Source organism: Lutra lutra, chromosome 6 (genome assembly GCF_902655055.1).
Source record: "Lutra lutra chromosome 6, mLutLut1.2, whole genome shotgun sequence".
NCBI classification, from domain to species: Eukaryota; Metazoa; Chordata; class Mammalia; order Carnivora; family Mustelidae; genus Lutra; species Lutra lutra.
This window is the reverse complement of record NC_062283.1, coordinates 96,679,982-96,699,986: the sequence shown is the minus strand read 5'-3', so window position 1 is coordinate 96,699,986 and position 20,005 is coordinate 96,679,982. Positions and strand designations below refer to the sequence as shown.

At 35.8% G+C, this 20,005-nt stretch overlaps 1 protein-coding gene across 4 annotated transcripts in view; it reads right to left on the bottom strand.

Annotated features, from left to right (window-relative positions):
• Positions 1-20,005, bottom strand: part of GRM1 (glutamate metabotropic receptor 1) — a 429,394-nt gene that overhangs the window by 90,766 nt on the left and 318,623 nt on the right. For all 4 annotated transcript variants that reach the window (XM_047735126.1, XM_047735127.1, XM_047735125.1 and 1 more), the window contains exon 4: positions 17,980-18,215. In XM_047735126.1, the coding sequence (XP_047591082.1) occupies positions 17,980-18,215 (236 nt within the window). The remainder of the gene's footprint in view (positions 1-17,979; positions 18,216-20,005) is intronic.

Here is a 20,005-nt window from a genome sequence, read left to right as displayed (position 1 = left end):
TGCAATGGAGGTGTTGATAACAGGGCAGGCAATGTATGTGGAGGCATGAAGTATATGGAGAAATCTGTGTACCTCCTCTCAATTTTGCTGTGAACCTAAATCTGCTCAAAAAAAGAAGTCTGAATTAAGAAAAAAAGAAAAAGTCATCAAAAACAAAACAAAAACAAAAAAAGAACACAGATTTTCTCTGGAAAGTTCTCTTTCTGTCTCTTGAGTTATTTCCCAAACTAAATAAAATGATTGTATCTAAGACAATGAAAAAGCTTCTTTTCACAGGAAAAGTGGAAACCAATGCACCATGAATGTTCGAAATTTTCCTTCCTAATCAGCGGATTTGAAGGGAGGCACAGCGCTCCTCAGTTGCTTAGTCATGACCACGCACCCATCCCTTCATTGAAGAAACTTCCTGTTGCACAATTTGGTAAACCAGTTTTGTAGTTTAAATAGTTTTGCACTGTTTTTACCCCTGAAGCTAATAAAAAGCTTTCTTGACATTGACATGGTAGGTTGGTCAGAATGAACACTTGGGAAATTTGAGAAATAACTTGTAGAGAAATCATTTAAAGTTATGTTTAAAAGTCTGAGAATATTCACTTTGGGGGCCTCTCTCTGTATTTGTATACCTCTGATCACTTCATCTGAGGTCCCCAAACTCTTATCAATGTTTTCATGATGCCCTCTCTCCTCTATACCCTACCTTAGTCAAGAAAAAAGGATATCACAGAACCCTGACTGCTCTGGGCCCCAGTCCTCCACAAAATGTGTGAGCTCATTCCTTAGGGCCCTGTCCTCCACTATGAAATATAAAGTGGCATTCAAGATAGTCACATGCGTCCAACCAAGAAAGCACTGGTGGTATAATAAGTAATAGGAGTTTTCAGACAGTAAGACATTTGGGCCAGGGAATTTCTGAGTGAAGCCCAATCTCATCACTCATCCATTCATTCAACTCACTGTATTACACACTCACCTTGTCATTGTGCCTAGTGAGGGAGGGAATGTAAAAGTATATCTTAGATTTATAACTTTTAAGAAAACTATGACTTAGAGGGAAGTTTGACAATCACAGTAAGAAACACAGAGACTCTCTAGGGAGAATTCAAAGATGAGCAGGTAAGTGATGGTCCAAGGTCGGGGGAGGTGGAATTGGAAGGGTCCACTTACATGGTATATACCAACAGATGGACAGTTTAGTCAGCCCCACATCAGTAACCTCACCTGACCTACTGGAGATGAATGGTCACTCAGGTCGAAGCTAGTATCCTTCTTTGGGTCATGGGATCCTTTCTCCTCAGGTAAGAAATCAAATAAAAGGTTGGGATAAAATTCCTAACCTCTCAAAAACAATAAAATTCCCCTAAGCTGAGTATCCTGGAAGCTTGTGAATATATCTGAGAGCAAGGAAGTTGGAGAATTCAAAAGAGCAGAAAGAAATACCAGCTAAACCTTTTGACAAACATGAAAAGGGCACAATGATTTAAGAATTATGATATATAAGGTGGATATCATATATCATGTATAGATAAATAAATGGTTTTAAATATATTTATGGGGGTGCCTGGGTGGCTCAGTCATTAAGTGTCTGCCTTCGGCTCAGGTCATGATCCCAGGTTCCTGGGATGGAGTCCCGCATCGGGTTCCCTGCTCGGCAGGAAGCCTGCATCTCCCTCTCCCTCTGCTGCTTCCCTGCTTGTGTTCCCTCTCTCGCTGTGTCTCTCTCTGTCGAACAAATAAATAAATTCTTTAAAAAAATATATATATGTATGTATATATGTACATAGATAAATAACATCATTAAGACAGTAATACTATCTAAATATTTGTATAAGAGCATCACATAATTTATTTCATTTAACTTAAATCTTTGCCCTTTAACACTGGTATACACTTCCCATATTATGGATGAGACTTCAAAATGTTAGAAAATTTTTCCAAAGTCACACATATCAAGGAATAAAGTCAGAAATCAAATAAGGATCTACTAAACCTTGTGTACAGAACTAGGCCAGAGTAGGAGTTGGGGATGTATGTGATATTTTGAAGAAGCTTAAGGACAGTAGGTCACACTTCTATTTTAATTGTAGCAGTACTTTAATTAGCAATACTCCCCACAGAGAAATGTTAAATCTAAAGAATATAAGTAATTGTGATTACAGAAAATCTCATCTGGCATATTATAATTGCATAGAGAAGATACCTTCAAATGTTTTGCGATCCCGCACTGTACTTGTGTATGTATGTAGCCAAAGAAAATATAATCATTTTTATGAGCAGCTGCCCCTGAGCAAGAACAAATGCAGTGTGAAGCAAGGAAAGACAGAGCAGGCAGCTATCCCTCAATCTGTGAGGTGTCTGGAACACCTGTCTCAAAACCCAGCCCTCATACTTTCACCAACATGAACTTTAGTCTTCCTACTCTAAATCCCCCCATGGAGAGTTCTTTTCAAGTATCCATGTTTAAAGTCTTTTGTTTGTCTTGTATCAATGAAGAAGATGAGGGAAAGACTGGGGTGAGGTGGGTTAGAAGGACCCAACCTGAAATCATCAATATTGCCTCTACTGATTTATCTAATTCTCCTTGGAAGCCTTGGAAAAAGCCGTGTAGGAAGAGCTGTTTAGGGTAAGTGATCAATCCCACAATGAGTTTGGATAACTGTACTGCATTGACCCTATTGCTGTCCCTCCTCAGACACCTGAAATGCACTTAGTCATCATGACTTGGCTCACCTTTAAGATAATACAAAAAAAAAAAAAAAAGATAATATAGGAAATAGCCTTAATAAGCCATATTTAAATTTTCCATAAACATAATGTTAAGGAAAATGTTTAGGATATTAAAAAGTCTTAATTATGACCCCAAGAGAAAGTTCTCTCAGGACTATACCAGGAAGAGTTCCATTTCTACAAAATATCATAAGCAACTGGTGTTTTCATATCTTTTGGACACTGAAGTTGAAAGCCATATTTGTTCCCCATCTCTAGCCACAGAACTTAATCTCATAACATGTATTATTTTGTCTCTAATCACAACTTTGACTTTATCTGATTTTTCCCTATCCTTATTTTACAAAATTTCCATATTTTAAAAAGTCATATTTTAACTGTCACAGCCAAAAGGAGCCTAAGGAGACATGATGACTAAATGTAATGTGGTATCCATTGGGCGGTATCCTGGAATAGAAAAAAAAAAAAAAAAAAAGGACATTGGATAAAAAGCAAGAAAATAGGTATTGTAGAGGGCACGGATTGCATGGAGCACTGGGTGTGGTGCAAAAATAATGAATACTGTTATGCTGAAAAAAATAAAAAAATTTAAAAAAAAAAAAAAAAGCAAGAAAATAGGAATAAAATATGGACTTCAGTTAATAATAATGTGTCACTATTGTTTTATTAATTATAACAAATATAGTATACTAATGTAGCATGTTAATAATACAGAAAACTGATTGTCAGATATATAGACTCTCTGTCCTCTCCTCACAGTTTTTCTATAAATCTAAAACTATTCTTTAAAAAAAGTGGATTAAAGAAAGTCAAGGCCATATATAAGGGATCATATCTTATACCATAACTAACTTCTTACAATATTTATTTTCTATTCATTAAATTTGAAAAAAATCATATTGTTGGAAGTTTTTTGGATTGCCTTAAATAATTACTGGAAAAAGTCTAGGTATTAATGCATAAAACACATATAAATATGTATACATAACCCTTTAGTTAAATAGTCTAGGCTTATGCCCAGTTTTTCATAATGTCTTAAGTCTATATGGGCTGTTCCAAATACCTAGAAGACTTCTGAACATTTCCTACAACCTATATCCTGATCCTTTTTTGTGTGTGTGTGATAAGAACTTGTGAGATCTACTATCTAAGCAACTTTCAAATATGAAACACAATATTATTAACTATAGTCACCATGCTATACATTACATTCTCTGACTTACTTATTTTATAATGGAAAGATTGTACCTCTTTTGTTTGCATTTGTTTGTATTTTTATTATTTATCCGTCACTTTTTTAAAAAATGATGATACATAGTTGTATCTCAAAAACACAATTTAGCTTTTGTTCGTATGTTTTCTTTTCAACAAACCTCATTCTAATAGCTATGTGACCACTTCCCTAACTTGTTCACATCACAGTAGAGTCTAAAATACACGCTTTCATGACCTAAACTTTCCTACAAAATTAGTAAGTCACTAATGACATGATTTTGAGGACTCAAAGGCCAGGACTGATTTCTTTTATTTTGTGTAAAGGTTTTAAAATGAAGAAGTACAAGTTTTATAATAAGAATTTTAAAAACAAAATAATTTTAATTTCAAGAAAGGGTAATCTGATAACACAGTAAAGAAGGCGCAGAAGTTAAAATTTTTAAAAATTATAAAAGCTGAGGAAATATTCTGCCTTAGTGATGATAAGATAAGAATTAATATGACACTAATTTTCACATATTATTTTGGGAATTTTAAAAAGTATAATGCCTAAAAATAGTGTGCCAGGGACTTCTGCAGAATCCTATAGGGAAAGGCTAGAGCACAGAACGGGGGGATTCTTAGCCATTTGCTATGTGACAATTTCTTCTTACTTTCTGCACATACAGACTTGCAAAAATATCAGTAAGAGAGCACAGTGCCTCAAGGCTAAGGACATTTTATTCCTAGGAGATGACGTAAATTAATCTCTTTATAAGGGGAAAATACAAGCCTAAGATCTTCAATGCCATTTGTACTATGCCGTAAGAATTTCTGCACACGAGGAGTTTTTTGCAAGAACTGTATATGTTATTAAGCAGTAATGTTGACTTACCATGTCCCACGTAAGAAAGGAAATCCTGAAACTGCTCTTGAGTGTCAGTCATTGTAGGTTAAACATGAGAGGTGGGGCCTTAAGTAGAGAGTAGTTGGCTATAACTGACTATACATTAATCACTTTCTTTTTGTTCTTCCTAAGATGGGAATAAGCTCCATTTCCAAAGCCTCTAAATAAAGAAGTCTTCACTGGCAGAAACATGAAATCTCAGTACAGAAGTACTTAATTGTTACTTAATCCTATCTTGATTAGAAAAGAAAGGCATTTTGTTGATAAGCCCTTTTGGCTGATGTCTCTTGGTCTTGGAGTTCTGAATTTTTCATTCACTGTCTTAATAAAAATTTCCTACAATTAATTTAGCTCCTGGTAAATAAGAAGGAAATACCTCTTTACCTTTGGCAAAAATGCATTGGAAGTGCATGAAAATGCATTTTGACAAGGTAATTCTGCCAATTAAAGGTTTAAGTGAGCTCAAAACCAAAAATTCTAAACATACATTTTATACACATGAACCTCCTAAATAAATAGCTGCAGTGTGAATTTTGATTAAATATTTTCATAGATTGTATTATTACCCATAAATATTAGATACCTTAGGATGGTTTATGTATCTTCTCTCCACTGATATTTTGTTGAACCATAGGACTGGCTTTGGTCAATGAAATGTTACTGAAGTGACATGTATAACTTTTAGCAGAAGCTTTAACTCCAGATCACATTGGTCACATTCTGTTTCCTTACCACAACTATCAATATTCCAGACTGAAGTCTATCAGACAAGGTGTTAGGTGCAAAAGACATGGAGCAGTTTCTTAACTCATACATCATAGACATATGGCAAGAACAAGAAATAATTTTTTCTTCTTGAAAGATATTAAATTAGGGGTTATCTGTTATAACATGTATGTATCCTCACCTATCCTAACCAAAAAGGGAATCAATACCTAAAAGTAGCGGAAGGCTGTTAACAACAATAAAATGATCATAAGGAGCACCTGGATGGCTCGGTCAGTTAAGCATCTGACTCTTTGTCTCAGTTCAGGTCTTGATCTTAGGGTCATGAGTTTAAACTCTGCATTGGGCTCCATGCTAGGCATGGAGTATACTTAAAAAAATACATTAAAAATGACAATGAATTATTAAGTATGAGGCTTATAAAAACTGGCAGCAGATGGTGAGGAGACTGTGACCAGTGTCATAAAAGACATAAATCCATTATTATTCAGCAGCAAAACATTCAGTAACATTGTCACTTATAATAACCTGGAAGGCAGGTATTTTACCAAATGAGGTTGCATGTTTCAGCAAGGAGGTAGGTATATTAAATGTGCAGAGATAAAAATGAAATTGACTCACTTCCAACTCTTTTTTTTTTTTTAAGGTTTTATTTACTTCTTTGTCAGAGAGAGAGAGAGAGCACAAGCAGGGAAAGTGGCAGAGGGAGAAGCAGGCTCCCTGCCAAGCAAGGAGCCCAATGTGGTACTCCATCCCAAGACCCTGGGATCATGACCTGAGCTGAAGGCAGATGCTCAACTGACCAAGCCACCCAGGTGCCCCTCACTTCCAACTCTTAACAGATAAAACAGAAGAAGTTTATGCTACAAAGAACAAATGAAAACTCAACTTCATGGCAAGGACCAAATAAAAACTCTTATTTTTGTGATAAAATCTTTGAGGGAATTAATTTGGCACCCATAAATCTTCAAATGATGACAACTGATGAGAGGGGATACTAAAAACTCTAGTTAGGCTCTAGCTTTAAGATATAGCAAGACTCCTGGAGAATGTCTGATATCTTGATGCATATCTGTGGGAGAAAGATAAAAATCATTCATATGAAGTGAATTGAGAGCTGGACAAAAAATATCTGTAAGGACACAAATGGTTATACAAAAATTTCAATTACCCAGGAAATTAGTTCTTTATTTCTCTGTGGTAAGAGCATAGTGTTTGGGAGTGTAGAAGAACAAATCCAGCAATGGAAAATGAAAAAACAGGGATTAGGGAAATGTAAAGGAAAGTATCCATGCATTCAGATGCCATTCTGGTCAGCCAGAGGCACATGTCTTAATGGTCTAGATGTTTTACCTTTCACAGAAATACAGTGAAATTGGGTATTTAAATATGTACCTAAAGAGTTATGTCCTTTCTCATTGCAAATGTTAATAGAGCAGGTCTGCTGCAAAAGAGTGAAAGAAGTAGCTACGAGAAAGCTAATCCTTCACTCTGTCTAAATATCTACTGTGGTGGACCTGTTGGTCCGCCAAGATGCCCATGAAACTGTAGAATAATAAATTTGGATTGTTTTAAAGCACTGACTTTATGGTAATTTGTTATGGCAGCAATAGAAAATTAATACATCTCATAATTGCCGAATCTGGACATGGAAAAAGAGTATATAGCCATGACTTATTGATTTTGGAATGCTAATGCTTCAACAAGCCTACCAATAAATAAATAAAACAAACGGAAGAGATTCATTCAGCATGAGAAATTACTAAATTCTCATTAGCTACTGCAGTTGCCATAGCCACAGCCAAAACCTTGGCAAGCTCTCAACCTGGACAGTGATAGATGATTCCAAATTTTAAAAATTAAAAAAAAAAAGAAGAGCTAAAAGGCTCATAAATTTTAACTATGAATTTCTTCCTGTCCTTAACCTAAGTGGTTGGCTCCACTCCAGAGATTTCGATTCAGTTGGTGTGGTGTGAGAACTTGGTACTGTGAAGTAACTTTTTCTTTTTCCCAAACAAAACGTGCTCTGTGTTATTCAGACATTTCTGTTTACATAAATTGGAGAGCCTTTTTAAAAAGCTTTCATGATGACTTTAATAAGCCAGCCTTGAGAATCATTGCTATAAAGGGTAAGATTCTTCTTCATATCATCTTAGGGTCTGGGCTATTAATTTATCCAAATGGATTGGATAATAGTGTTCTGTTGATTACATTATTAGACCAAATCTATTTGAGGTAAGTACTTATGGATTCAATTTTTTTGTATTTCTAACAAATTTTAATACTTGTCCCATGTAGTACCCATGAATGCCCATCAAACTTCTATAAGGATTTGTGGTCACAAATAATGCTGTTTACCAGCCACTGATACTCCAGAGAACATTCAATTGGTAAATAAATAGAATGGCCATATAGAATTATGACATGACATTGACAGAGGCACAGGTGACTATGATAGCAGGTTTAACACTACTTCACACAGATCTTTGGCGTGAGGTTTGACAAGCAGCTCCTGGATATATACTATAATACTCAAGTATGCTATAGTGGCCCAGAGACACAGGACCTAAATTATAAAAGTAACTGGTAGGTTGATTACATAGGACCCCACTCATCAGGGCACAAATGTATATAATAACTTCAGGTATGAGGTTAGTTTTCAAAAAAAAGCAAGCACCAGAGAATTTACCTCCAGAGAAGATACTGAAGAATTTGTCCAGAGACATGTCAACCTCCATTTTATAGCATCTAATAAGGAATCATGTTTAGTAGCTATTACAACACAAAACTTGGCTCAGGATATAGATACAGAATTATCTTCTCCTTCACCTTAACTGTTACCTCCACACAAGAGAAATAATGGAATGATGGAACATCCTCCTCAAGAACAAGTTCAAAAGTCTGACAGATTCTTGAATTCTAACAAACCATTTATCTTTTCAGTGTTTGATTCCTTTATGATGTTGTTTTCCCAATTATGTATCTCCATAATGAATAGGACCAAATAATAAATAAAAAAAGTCAAGTATATATCTCCAATGGGATCCAGGCATTCCACAGCTAGGATTTGCCCCCAAAGAAAAGAAAGCATATGTCTGTACAAAAATTGTACATGGATGTTCTTAGCCACTTGGTTCAGGAAACAACTCAAATCCATTACCAGGTAAAAGGATAAACAAATTTTGTTATGACCAGTTAATGGAACACCGCTCAGCAATTTTTAAAAAATGAACTGTTGATACATGCAATACAATGATGAATCTCAAATTAACTATGCTGAGTGAAAGAATGCAGACAGAAAGCAGTTCTCAGCACACCGTCTCATTCATATGAAAGAGTAGAGGGTGCCTGGGTGGCTCAACTGATTAAGGCTCCAACTCTTGATCCCAGCTCAGGTCATGATCTCAAGGTCATGGGACTGAGCCCCAAGTAGGACTCTGTGCTCAAGGCAGTCTGCTTGTCCCTCTTCCTCCTCCCTCCCTCAAATAAATAAATAAACAAAACCTTTAAAAAAAAAAAAGAGTAGAAATTGCAAATGAACTACTGTGCAGGAAAATTGCATGTGAATAGGAGGGAGGAGAGGGGTGGGAAATAGTGGGAGGGAGGAATTTTCAGTGAGATAGAAAGGAATTTGGGGAGTGACATATTCATTATCTTGATTGTGGTGATGATTTTATGGATATACACACATGTCAAAATTTGTCAAATAGTTCAATTTAAATACGTGTGGTTTTATGTATGTCAATTGTACCTCAACAAGAATATAAAAATACAGGAAAAAGAGTAAATGGGCCATATGCCAAGTATGTTTGGTCTACCCATCATGAAAAGACTAACTTCTTATGATGGCTGAAATTATGATTTTACTTCATGTAAGTTTTCCCAGCAGCAAATGTGCACAAGACGTAAAATGCAAAACTATTCTCCTGATGAGAAGCAATACAACTTATATGATATAGAGTAATCCTATATGTAGCCATTTGGGAATATCTAAATATATAGCAGCCTTTTATGTCAAGGTGAACTCTTTATAAAGAATAGCCATAGATTTTAATCATCAAAAATACCCATTCTCAAATTTGTTTAGAAGTTAGGCTGGACCATAGGTGGAAGCATTAAATTTTGGAAGTATATAAATTGTTTAATAAGGAGAAATTGACCTAATTGAAGGATTTATTAATAAGTTAAACTAATAAACCTTAGGCCATTCTCTAGGTAACTAGTTTACATAGCAGAAAGTTCACTAACATATCCAACATTACATAATTGTAAATTAGATGTTTCTATTAAAGATAAAATAACAACTGATCACTGTTACGATAAGCATTGCTGGCCTCAAAAAATTTCCATTTTTATACCTGAAGTCCATATCTGCTTGATGCTAAAAATTGTTCAAGCCCTTTCAAAACAAAATCATGATGAATATAAAGTAAAATGATAGAAAACGTGTGTATCTGAGTCCATCTTTATGTCTTTTGAATGATAGAACACATTTCTATTAATCCATTCAATTATTAAAATGACCTTGAAGAATAAACTATCCTGAACTTTAATAGGTGAGTGAAGATATACCTGGTTTTCAAAAGAATAAGTCTGCCCTGTTTGGGTTGGAAGCTCTGTGGGAACCACCAAGCAAGGTGGAAGCTGTGGCTCATAACATCTTTCAGCCGTTGTACTTAGGATGTTCAACAAGTTGATCATGCTGGAAATATTAAATTGTGAATTGATCCAAATAACCATACAAACAAACAAACTTGCATTTATGGGGTTAGAAAATTAGAATACAGGGGTGCCTAGGTGACTCAGTTGGTTAAGAATCTCAGTCTTGATTTTGGCTGAGGTCATGATATTGGGGTTGTGAGGTCATGGAGCCTGCTTAAAATTCTCTCTCTCCCTCGATCTCTGCCCCTCCCCTGCCCCCTAAAAAGAAGAAGAAGGAAGAGGGGGAGGAGGAGAAGGAGAAAGAGAAAGAGAAGGAGAAGAAGAAGAAAATTAGAATGCAGCACTGTTCAACAGAACTCTCTGTAATAATGGAATTTTTCTGCATCTGTGGCTATGCAAGATGTAGTCACTAGCCACATGCAGTTGTTGACATATGAAATATGACTAGTGAGATTGAGAAAATGAGTGTTTGACTTCATTTTAATTAATTTAAATTTAAATATAAAAAATACACATGGCTAGTAGCTACCACAGTTGACAGGGCAGGTCAAAAGTATTAAGAGTTAAGCAGACCCAGACTATGCTTATAGTATGATATTATTTTCAGTTTCATCTCTGTGTGAGGTTTTCTGAGAAATTATAATGTCCAAAAGTGACACAAGGTCAGTTTACTTTCATTCTTTCAAGCAAAGATATAAATAGATCTATTACAGACTAAATGTTTGTGTCACTGCCAAATTCATATGTTTAAACTCTGATACCCAATGTGATGATGATATTTGGAGATAGAGTTTGGGGAGGTAATTAGGTCTTAAGGGTGTACCTCTTATGATCTGATTAGTGCACTTAGGAGACTTGTTTCTTTCCTTTTTCTCTATCATGTGAGGAAAGCAGGAAGAAGGCTCTCATCAGAATCCTACCACGCAGGCACCCTAAGTATAGACTTTCTAGCCTCCAGAACAATGAGAAATAAATTTTTGTTGTTTAAGCCACCCAGCCTATGATAATTTGTTATAGCATCCCAAACTGAGTAAAGCAACATCCAAAGCTTTTAAAACATATGTCCATTAAGCAATTTCTACCAGCACATTGTGTGAGAACCTATTAACTTTTTTGTTTTGAGGATGTTTGTTTGGCTCAGCTGTAACTGTGCCCCATTTGTTAGCACTTCCAGAATTCCAAAGTAGAATAGTTTTACTGCCTTGGATCAGGGGGCTTTAAATTGTCATTGTAGAATCATAAAAATGTTTGGCTTTGCTTCAGAGACATAGGGTACAGCATTGTATCTTTCCTCCTGAAGGGGGAAAAGACTGAGAATTCTAGCATTAGGTTGAGAAATTATGTTCCCTAAATTAAATCAACTATTGTTCCATGTGAGGGTCATGGATTATAGGGCTATAGAAATCCTTTAATCACTTACCAATTTCCACAATGTGGCATAACAAACCACCCCAAGGCTTAGTGGCTTAAAACAACAAGTTTTTATTTAGTTCATGAATCTGGGAGTCAACTAGGAAGTTTTGCTACTCTGGGTTGGATATGACTTATCTCAGCTAGGCTCACTCATGTGTCAACAGTCAGCTAGTATATTGGCTGGAGACCGGTTTATCAACTAAGAGATCATCCTATTTCTGCTCCAAGTTCTCTCTCATATTCTAGAAGACTAACTCAGGCTTCTATATACAGCTGAAGGAGGGTCACAAGAAAGAATAATAGTAGGTTAAGCCTCTTAAAACCTGGACTTGGAACTAATAAACTGTAAATTCTATTGAGATTCAAATGGTAGAGAGCAAAATTCCACTTCATAATGGGAGGAGCTGCAAGGTCATATTTCAAAGGGCATGGTTATAGGGAGGGGTGGCGAACTGTGAAGCCCTCTACAAACTACGGCTAATATACCAATTTCTTGGGTAAAGGCAAATGATATTCTTCAGGCATGCATATTGGCATTGGGGTCAAACTTCCAAAGGCAAAGAGAAGTTATTACCCAAGACCTAAAAGACTATAGTAAATAGGAACCAGTCTCAGTTCATGGACTATCTTAATCTGGATGGAATCATACTGGACCAATCTTACCATACTTTACATGGGATATTAATTAAAAATGGAAACTCCACAGAAACCTAATAATGAGGGAAATATATTATAAAAATTAGTACCTATGTAAAAGTTGTGAATGGCAATCTCTAAGCTGGAGCAAGAGTACCTATGTTTGGAGAAAGGATAGTCCCTTCGATAAATGGTTTTGGGAAAGCAAGAACAGCCACACACACAAAAATGAAATCTTACACACACACACACACACACACACACACACACACATACACACAATAACTCAGAATGGATTAAAGACTTGAAAATAAGATCTGAAACCATACAACTCCTAAAAGAAAATCTTGGCAATGTCTTTTGGATTTTGATATCAAAAGCAAAAATAAGTAAGTGGGAATATATCAAACTAAAAAGTTTTTGCACACCAAGAAAACCATCAACAAAATGGAAAGTCAATATACTGAATAAGAGAAAATATTTGCAAGTTTTATTTCTGATAAGAGGTTAATATCCAAAATATATAAAGAACTCATACAATTCAACAGCAAAAGAAAAAAAATGGTGAAAAAAATGGACAGGGGATCTGAATAGACATTTTTCCAAAGAAGACATACAGATGGCTAACAGGTACATGAAAAGATATTCAGTATCACTAATCATCAGGGACATACAAATCAAAACTACAATGAGATATCACCTCATAACTGTTAGAATGGATATCATCTAAAAGACAAGAAAAGCAAGTGCTTCTGAGGATGTGGTGAAAAGGGGACCCTTGTGCACTGTTGGTGGGAATGAAAATTGTTGCACTGCACTCTGGAAAACAGTATAGAGGCTTCTCAAAAATTTAATAATACAACTATCATATGATGCAACAATTCTACTTCTGGGTATTTATCTTATGGAAACAAAAACACTAACTTGAAAAAATATATGCATCCTATGTTCATTGAAGCTCTTTATAATAGCCAAGACATGGGAGCAACATAAGTGTTCCTTGATGGATAAATGGATAAAGAAAAGATAAGGGGCACCTGGGTGGCTCAGTCAGTTGAGCATCTGACTATTGGTTTCAGCTCAGGTCATGATCTTGGGGTCAAGGGATGGAGTCCCACATGGGGCTCAACAATCAGTGAACTTTCCTTGAGATTCTCTTTCCCTCTTCCTCCTCCCCCTTTGCCCCTCCCCTCCCTCACTCCAGCATGCATGTGATGTGTTCTCTCTCTAAAATAAATAAATAAACAAACAAATAAATAAATAAATAAAAGTATATATATGTATATATAATTTTATTTAAAATATATATATATACGGGTGTAAAGGCTGCTGTATTGATGATTTTACTATATATACAAATATCAAATAGTATGCAGTAAACTAGAAACTAATATAATGTTACATTTCAATTATAGCTCATTAAAAAAAAAAAGAGCACTCATGCTTGGAAGTCTTGAAATTTTGTCATATCAGGCTAGCTGCCATTATCTTACTAGTCCTGAGCTGTTGGTGAGTATTACAGATATCATCCAAATTCTTTCACTATGTCTTGGATAATAACCAGATACAAGGATATACCAGCTTTAAAAAGTATGGTTCCCACTTGTTTCCAGTTAGTATAAAGAATAAGGGGAGAAAGTATTATGGCTATAAATTCACTGGACTGTGAATAAGATCTGTGAGGACATAGTGAACTCATCCAATTAAATTACTGCTAACCACAGCAAATCCTAATATCACCATATTGCAAGACAATGATAATACATTTTTTAAGAAGCCTAAATATTGTTATGTTCTTAGGCCAATAATTATACATTTAAAAATCTCTAGTGAGGAAACGATCTAAAAATAGTAATAACATCCATGAAAACTCTCTGTATCATAGTCAGTGTTTTTTATATGAAGAAAAATTGGAAGCAACCAATAATATAAGAATGCCTAAATAATTAACTGGGTAGAATATTATGGAGATATTAAAATGGAGGGTCATGCAGCAACATCAAGAAGGTAAAGTATAATCCTAACTGAAAATAAAATACAGAATTATATGTACACTACAATTACAACTATGCATAACAAAATGAAAAAAATGTTCATAGAATTGCAAGCAGTGCTGGTAGGAGCTACCTTCTGAGATGTATTATTTTCTTAGAAATGTTCATATCATTTGACTGAATAATTCAATTTCTGGAAATATATATATTAAGAAAATCATCAAAAGAAAGAAAGAAGGAGAAAGAAGGAAAGAAAGAAAGAAAAAGAGAGAGAAAGAAAGAAAATGAGAAAAAAGGGGGATGTTAGGAAGAAGAATTTCTTAATACATTTCTGCAGCTTTTTTTTTAATTCATAAAGAACTGAAAACAGCTTAAATGGGTAGGAAGAAAGAGATAGTTAAATAAATTAGGGCTTATTTGTCTGCAGAATATTTTGTAGCTGTGAAGAATGAAAGAAATTAATGATAAATTTATAAATTTAAAAGAAAAGGCAATATTCATTTTAAAAACAATATATAAAATAATATTGACTTTATGATTTAAAAGTACATACAGATAAAAATATACCAAAAATTTAGTGTGTATTTGCTGGAAATATATTAAAAATTAATAGTGATTAACAGAGGTTATATAAAAGAAAATTCTTAATACTTATCATCTTTCTTATGTTTTTCTATATTTCCAATTTATATACAATAGTCACAGTAGTAGGTATTACTTCTATAATAAGAAAAAAAATTGTAAAAGCCTAAGTAAGAAAAAAATAAAGTATCTGTATTGGCACGAAATAAGGGTGGTTGATTAAGAATTGTGTGCTTGTTTTTCTAGTTTCCACATCTCGGAATGTAGTTATGTTAAATTTGTAATTTCAAAACCTGTAATATTAATAAAGTGACCCATGCTATACTTATTCGCCTTCTAGTAAGATATGACACTAATAAAAACACTTTACATTTATTTTAGGATTTATAATTCGCAAAGTATCTCACTTGTATTATTTCATTCTATTCTCACACCTGTGTAAAGTGTTACCATGCTACAGATGCAGAAATTGATTCAGAAATTAAGTAAAGTCCTCCAAGTCATTTGGCAGATACTGACCAAACCAGTGTTGGACCCAGTGGTTAATCCTTCAAATGCTCTCACAGATCCCATGGAATCATTTTCACAATTCTCATCAGGAAGGATAAAGCACTAGGCCATTGCAAACATAACACAAACGCTATAAACAACTAAGACACTTACTGGAAGAGAATGACTTCGATTTGTTTCATACCTATTCCTTCCATTGTCCTCACAATGATTGATTTCTTCTTCTCCTTCTCCTTCTCCTTCTTCTTTTTTAATTAGGCTTTTTGCCTGGGTGGCTCAGTAGGTTAACTGTCTGCCTTTGGCCCAGGTCATGATTCCACGGAACCCTGCTCAGTGGGGAGCCTGATTCTCCCTCTCCCTCTTTCCTCCCTGCACCTCTGTCTCTCTAATAAATAAATAAAATCTTAAAAAATAAAAAAAAGTAAGGGGAGACTGTAAGCATCTGCCTTCGCCTCAGGTCATGGTCCCAGGGTCCTGGGATCCAGCCCCATATCGGGCTTCCTGCTTCACAGGAAGCCTGCTTCTCCCTCTCCCACTCCCCCTGCTTGTGTTCCCTCTCTGGCTGTGTCTCTCTTTGTCAAATAAATAAATAAAAATCTTAAAAAAAAAAAAAAGTTGGGCTTTGATGTTTCAGTTAGTACCTTTCCAACACATCTCCAATCCCTTGATATGCCCAACTAATTAAGCAGTGATGTAGACTTTGCATGAAGTAATTTTTAATTAGCCATAGTGATTCCCAAATTATTGAGCCTGGGCTCAGGACCCTTAATATTCAAAATAATAATCTACTGCATGTAAACTCTTTATTTAAATAGTGACATCCGAGATTAAGCTCAATAAAGGTTTCCATGGAAACTAACTGCAATATCAAAACTTTCCAAAACACCAAAATGATCCAATTAGAAGAGGTAAAAGCAAGTGATGGAAAGAGCAGCTATTGATAGTATAGAAGGGTTCATTCAACTTCCTCACATAAATTTTCATAAATGTTTCTGCATATTTATTAGAAGACTATGCAATTTATTTGCCATTCAAGGATCTCAACTAGATAAGAATGATACATGAAGTGAAAGTGCAGTTGTTCTTCTATAGCATTGAAGCCAATTTCATAGAAACACAGACATTAAAACTGAAGAGCAAGGTAAATTTACATGAATGTATACACACATAGATACCATAAACACTGCTGAAGATAAATTAAAGATAAAATTCTAGGATTCCTGTAGCAGAAGAGAGCAATAAATTTCATGAATTAGTTCCAAATAGAAAAGTTAAATAAGCCTTCAGTCTTCCTTAGAACTAAGAACAAAGGGAAATATTTGCTAACCTTGACTGCAGAATGAAATGCAAACATAAACATGTTTATTAAAGGTTGTAATCACATAAGAAGCTCTTAAGAATAGCTGAGAGTCAAGCATAATATAAGAGCAATTCATGAATGTGCATTTTTTTTTATTTTCTACTATGAACATTAACCAAGTTCAGATTTTAACCTTGACATTGCCATGAACTGTGACAGCAGAAAACCCAAAATGGTTTTCAAAACATACATGGCTACAGAATTCATTGTTTTGAAAGCTTAGGTCACAAGATATTTTCTTGGAAATCCTTGCAAAAAGATATCCAGGTATGTTTAATAAATAGCATTCTAAATTTTACCAATAAAACACAATGACCAAGTGACATATACAGCTGCATCACTAATAGATATCTCAAAATTAACCCATCTGCAATGTAGCTCCTGATCCTTTCTGCTTTTCTTGGAGTCTTAGAGTCTTTCCCATCTCAGTCAATGGTGACCCCATCTTTAATGCCTGTCCATCATGCTCTGCTATCAACCGAGTATAGACAACTGGTTTTGAATGGCACTACGGTAGACCAGTGGGGATCTATTTTTGCCACAATAAGCAATACTGAAAAAGGACAGTAGACAGCAATGTCTCTATGCAGTAATGATAACACTCATAAAACTTACCGTGCTAAGAAGTCTGTTAAGAAGTGTGGTAGTTCCTGGTGGTCAGAAAAGGACATCCAGTAGGGCTCACCAAGCCCTGAAAGACCTGGAACAACGTTCTGTCCTTTCCTGGCATGCCTTCAGTGAGCAGTACATGGGAATTACCTGTCCCACCAGGAAATGTCACTCCTATTTACAGATGAGAGTGTTGAGCTTCTTGCCACCTATGTCCACATACACCCATGTAAGTGGTGTGGCCCTGAGTAACATTATCTCATCTTCTTCAGACTCATATTTTGAAGTGAGTCATAAAGAAGAATAAGGGATCAAACCAGTGCTGCTTATTTATGTCTAGGGTTAACATTTCCTAAGCATGCTTGCAATAAAATTTATTTCCTCTGGCTTGAATACTAGATACCTGAATTATCAGTCTGCTTTTCCTTTACCTGCATTATCTCTTCTTACAACTTGCTCCACCAGAGACCAGTTTTTCCAGAATATAGAAACATGAATCTTTGTGGTAATACACACACTCTCCTCATTCTAGCTATTTTATAAATTAAGATGGTAATTCAGGCTTTGGAACTGCAGCCTTGACACCTTCTACTTTCATTCAACAAGTTGCAATGGGGCTAGAGTTATAACCTCTGAGCTGTTATTTTGTGAAGGCGAATTACCTGTGCAGATTCTTTTAAAGTTGGGATTTTCCAGAAGGTGTCCTGGTAGGCGGCACTGGAACCGATGTTGCCAGAACTCAGGGAACCAGGGATTCCTTGTATTAGTGTCCAGTCTCAGTTTCAGGAAATAATCATCAAATGACCTGACCTCTGGAGATTGCAGCTTTATTGTGATTCCCCCGTTGGCTTCCACCTCATAACCTTCAATGACTTCATCTCTGTCTGCCCATCCATCACTAAAAAAATTCAGGGATTGGGGTGGGGAGAGAGAAAGACAAAGGTCTCACAAATAGGGCTCAGCATTATGCATGAATGAAGCAATTCAGCAGGGCTGAAGAAGTCTATTGTAAGTCAGAATCCTACCTATCAATAACTTTTTCTTTTTTCTTGGTGGAAAGTAGAAATTCTGAAATCGTGAAGTCCTGCTTGTTTTTCACAGTAGTGAAAGTGACAATGAAGATGATGATAGTAGCAATGACAAGAACTAACATTTATTGAGCATTTACTAGGCATCAGTTTCTGTACTATTTTCTTTTACTCAATCAGATGTTCAGCAACTGAAGTCCAAGTGGACCAGAATACCGACCCAAGCAGTCTGGCTCCCAAACCCAGGGCTCTTTAGGCCATAAAACCCATCAGCTGCTGTCCAAATCAGAATAAAATAAAACCCAGGCACTCGGGACCTTCAAAATAAGAGCTCAGCAAGGTTTCAAGGTTGCAGCCAAGACCATTATATGAGCTGCATTTATGGGATAGAAGATTGATTTAGCTCAGAAGCATGGCAACTACAGATTTTGTGCCTGGACATTATTCAAACTTGTATTGTCTAGAAGTGATGAGATGCTTCCCCCTCAATGTTATCCCAAAATAGCAGCATTAAAAGAAAACAATCCCAATTCCCCAAATAAAAATAATCCTCGTGCTCACTAAAAGGAAGTTAATTGACATTTTATTCAGTGAAATCATTTTTTTTGTTTTCAATTTGGTCACCTTCTAGAACATTCACATTGGTCATGAGTGATGTAGCTCCAGTTTAATTCAAGTGTACATATGAGCTGGGCCAAACCTCATGTAAATGGCTATGATCTCTTCCCATCAGGCGCCAAAGAAAAAGTGCACTAGAATTAAACAGGCAAAAGAGACTTTATTCAAGACTGTTTCAACAGCCAAGAGACACTGACTCCACTCTGCTGAAACAAAATTTGTGGAGATTTAAGTGTTGAGGTGAGCTAGTGAGCAAGTGCCCTAGAGGACATCAAGGGGAACTTGGTCAATGTGATTAGCCATCTGTGCTTGATAACTGTCATTTATCTAAGTTAGACTCCCACCTTCCCACAGAAATGGGGAGCTAGGGTTTGCGATCACTCTTGATGATTACACTTCAAAGGGATGGCTTCCAGATCTTGAGAAAGAAATTTCTCTGCTATAAAAACTGGCAAGAGGCTAGGAGAAAATGTACACTTCCAAGGGATAGAAAAAGAATTTATAACAGCATTTTTAAAATTAAATGCTCTAAGGAAAGAGAAGTCAAGGGGCCCATAGTGAGGAAGAGACTTGTCTAACTTTGAGTAAAACTGAGAAGAGGGTTAAGGATTATCTTGGTCAAGAGGTGGATTTATTTATACCCACAGAGTTACACCCTGCAGTTTCTGGAACATAACTGTCTGCCAGAGAAAGTGTTTTTGTTTTGCTCCTCACAGAGCAGAGACCTGGGCCAAATATATGTGACCGACCATAGCTCACCCCTTGTTAAACTGAGATCAATTGAATAAATGTGTGTCCTCCACTTAGTTGCACCATTGGTGCAGTTCTGCTCCAGAATCTTCCCAGTGAACCAACAGGAGCTATATTTTTAAAAGACCAAAGGTTGTAGAAGGTATAACTGACTTAACATGATCCAGAACTAAAGGGACCTTGAGGTTTAGTGTGGTCTAACCAGCCAGATCACAGAATATTTATATATTTCTTCTAAATCCATTGGGACAGAGATTTTACAATCTTGCAGACATTTCCTTCCCTCCTATAT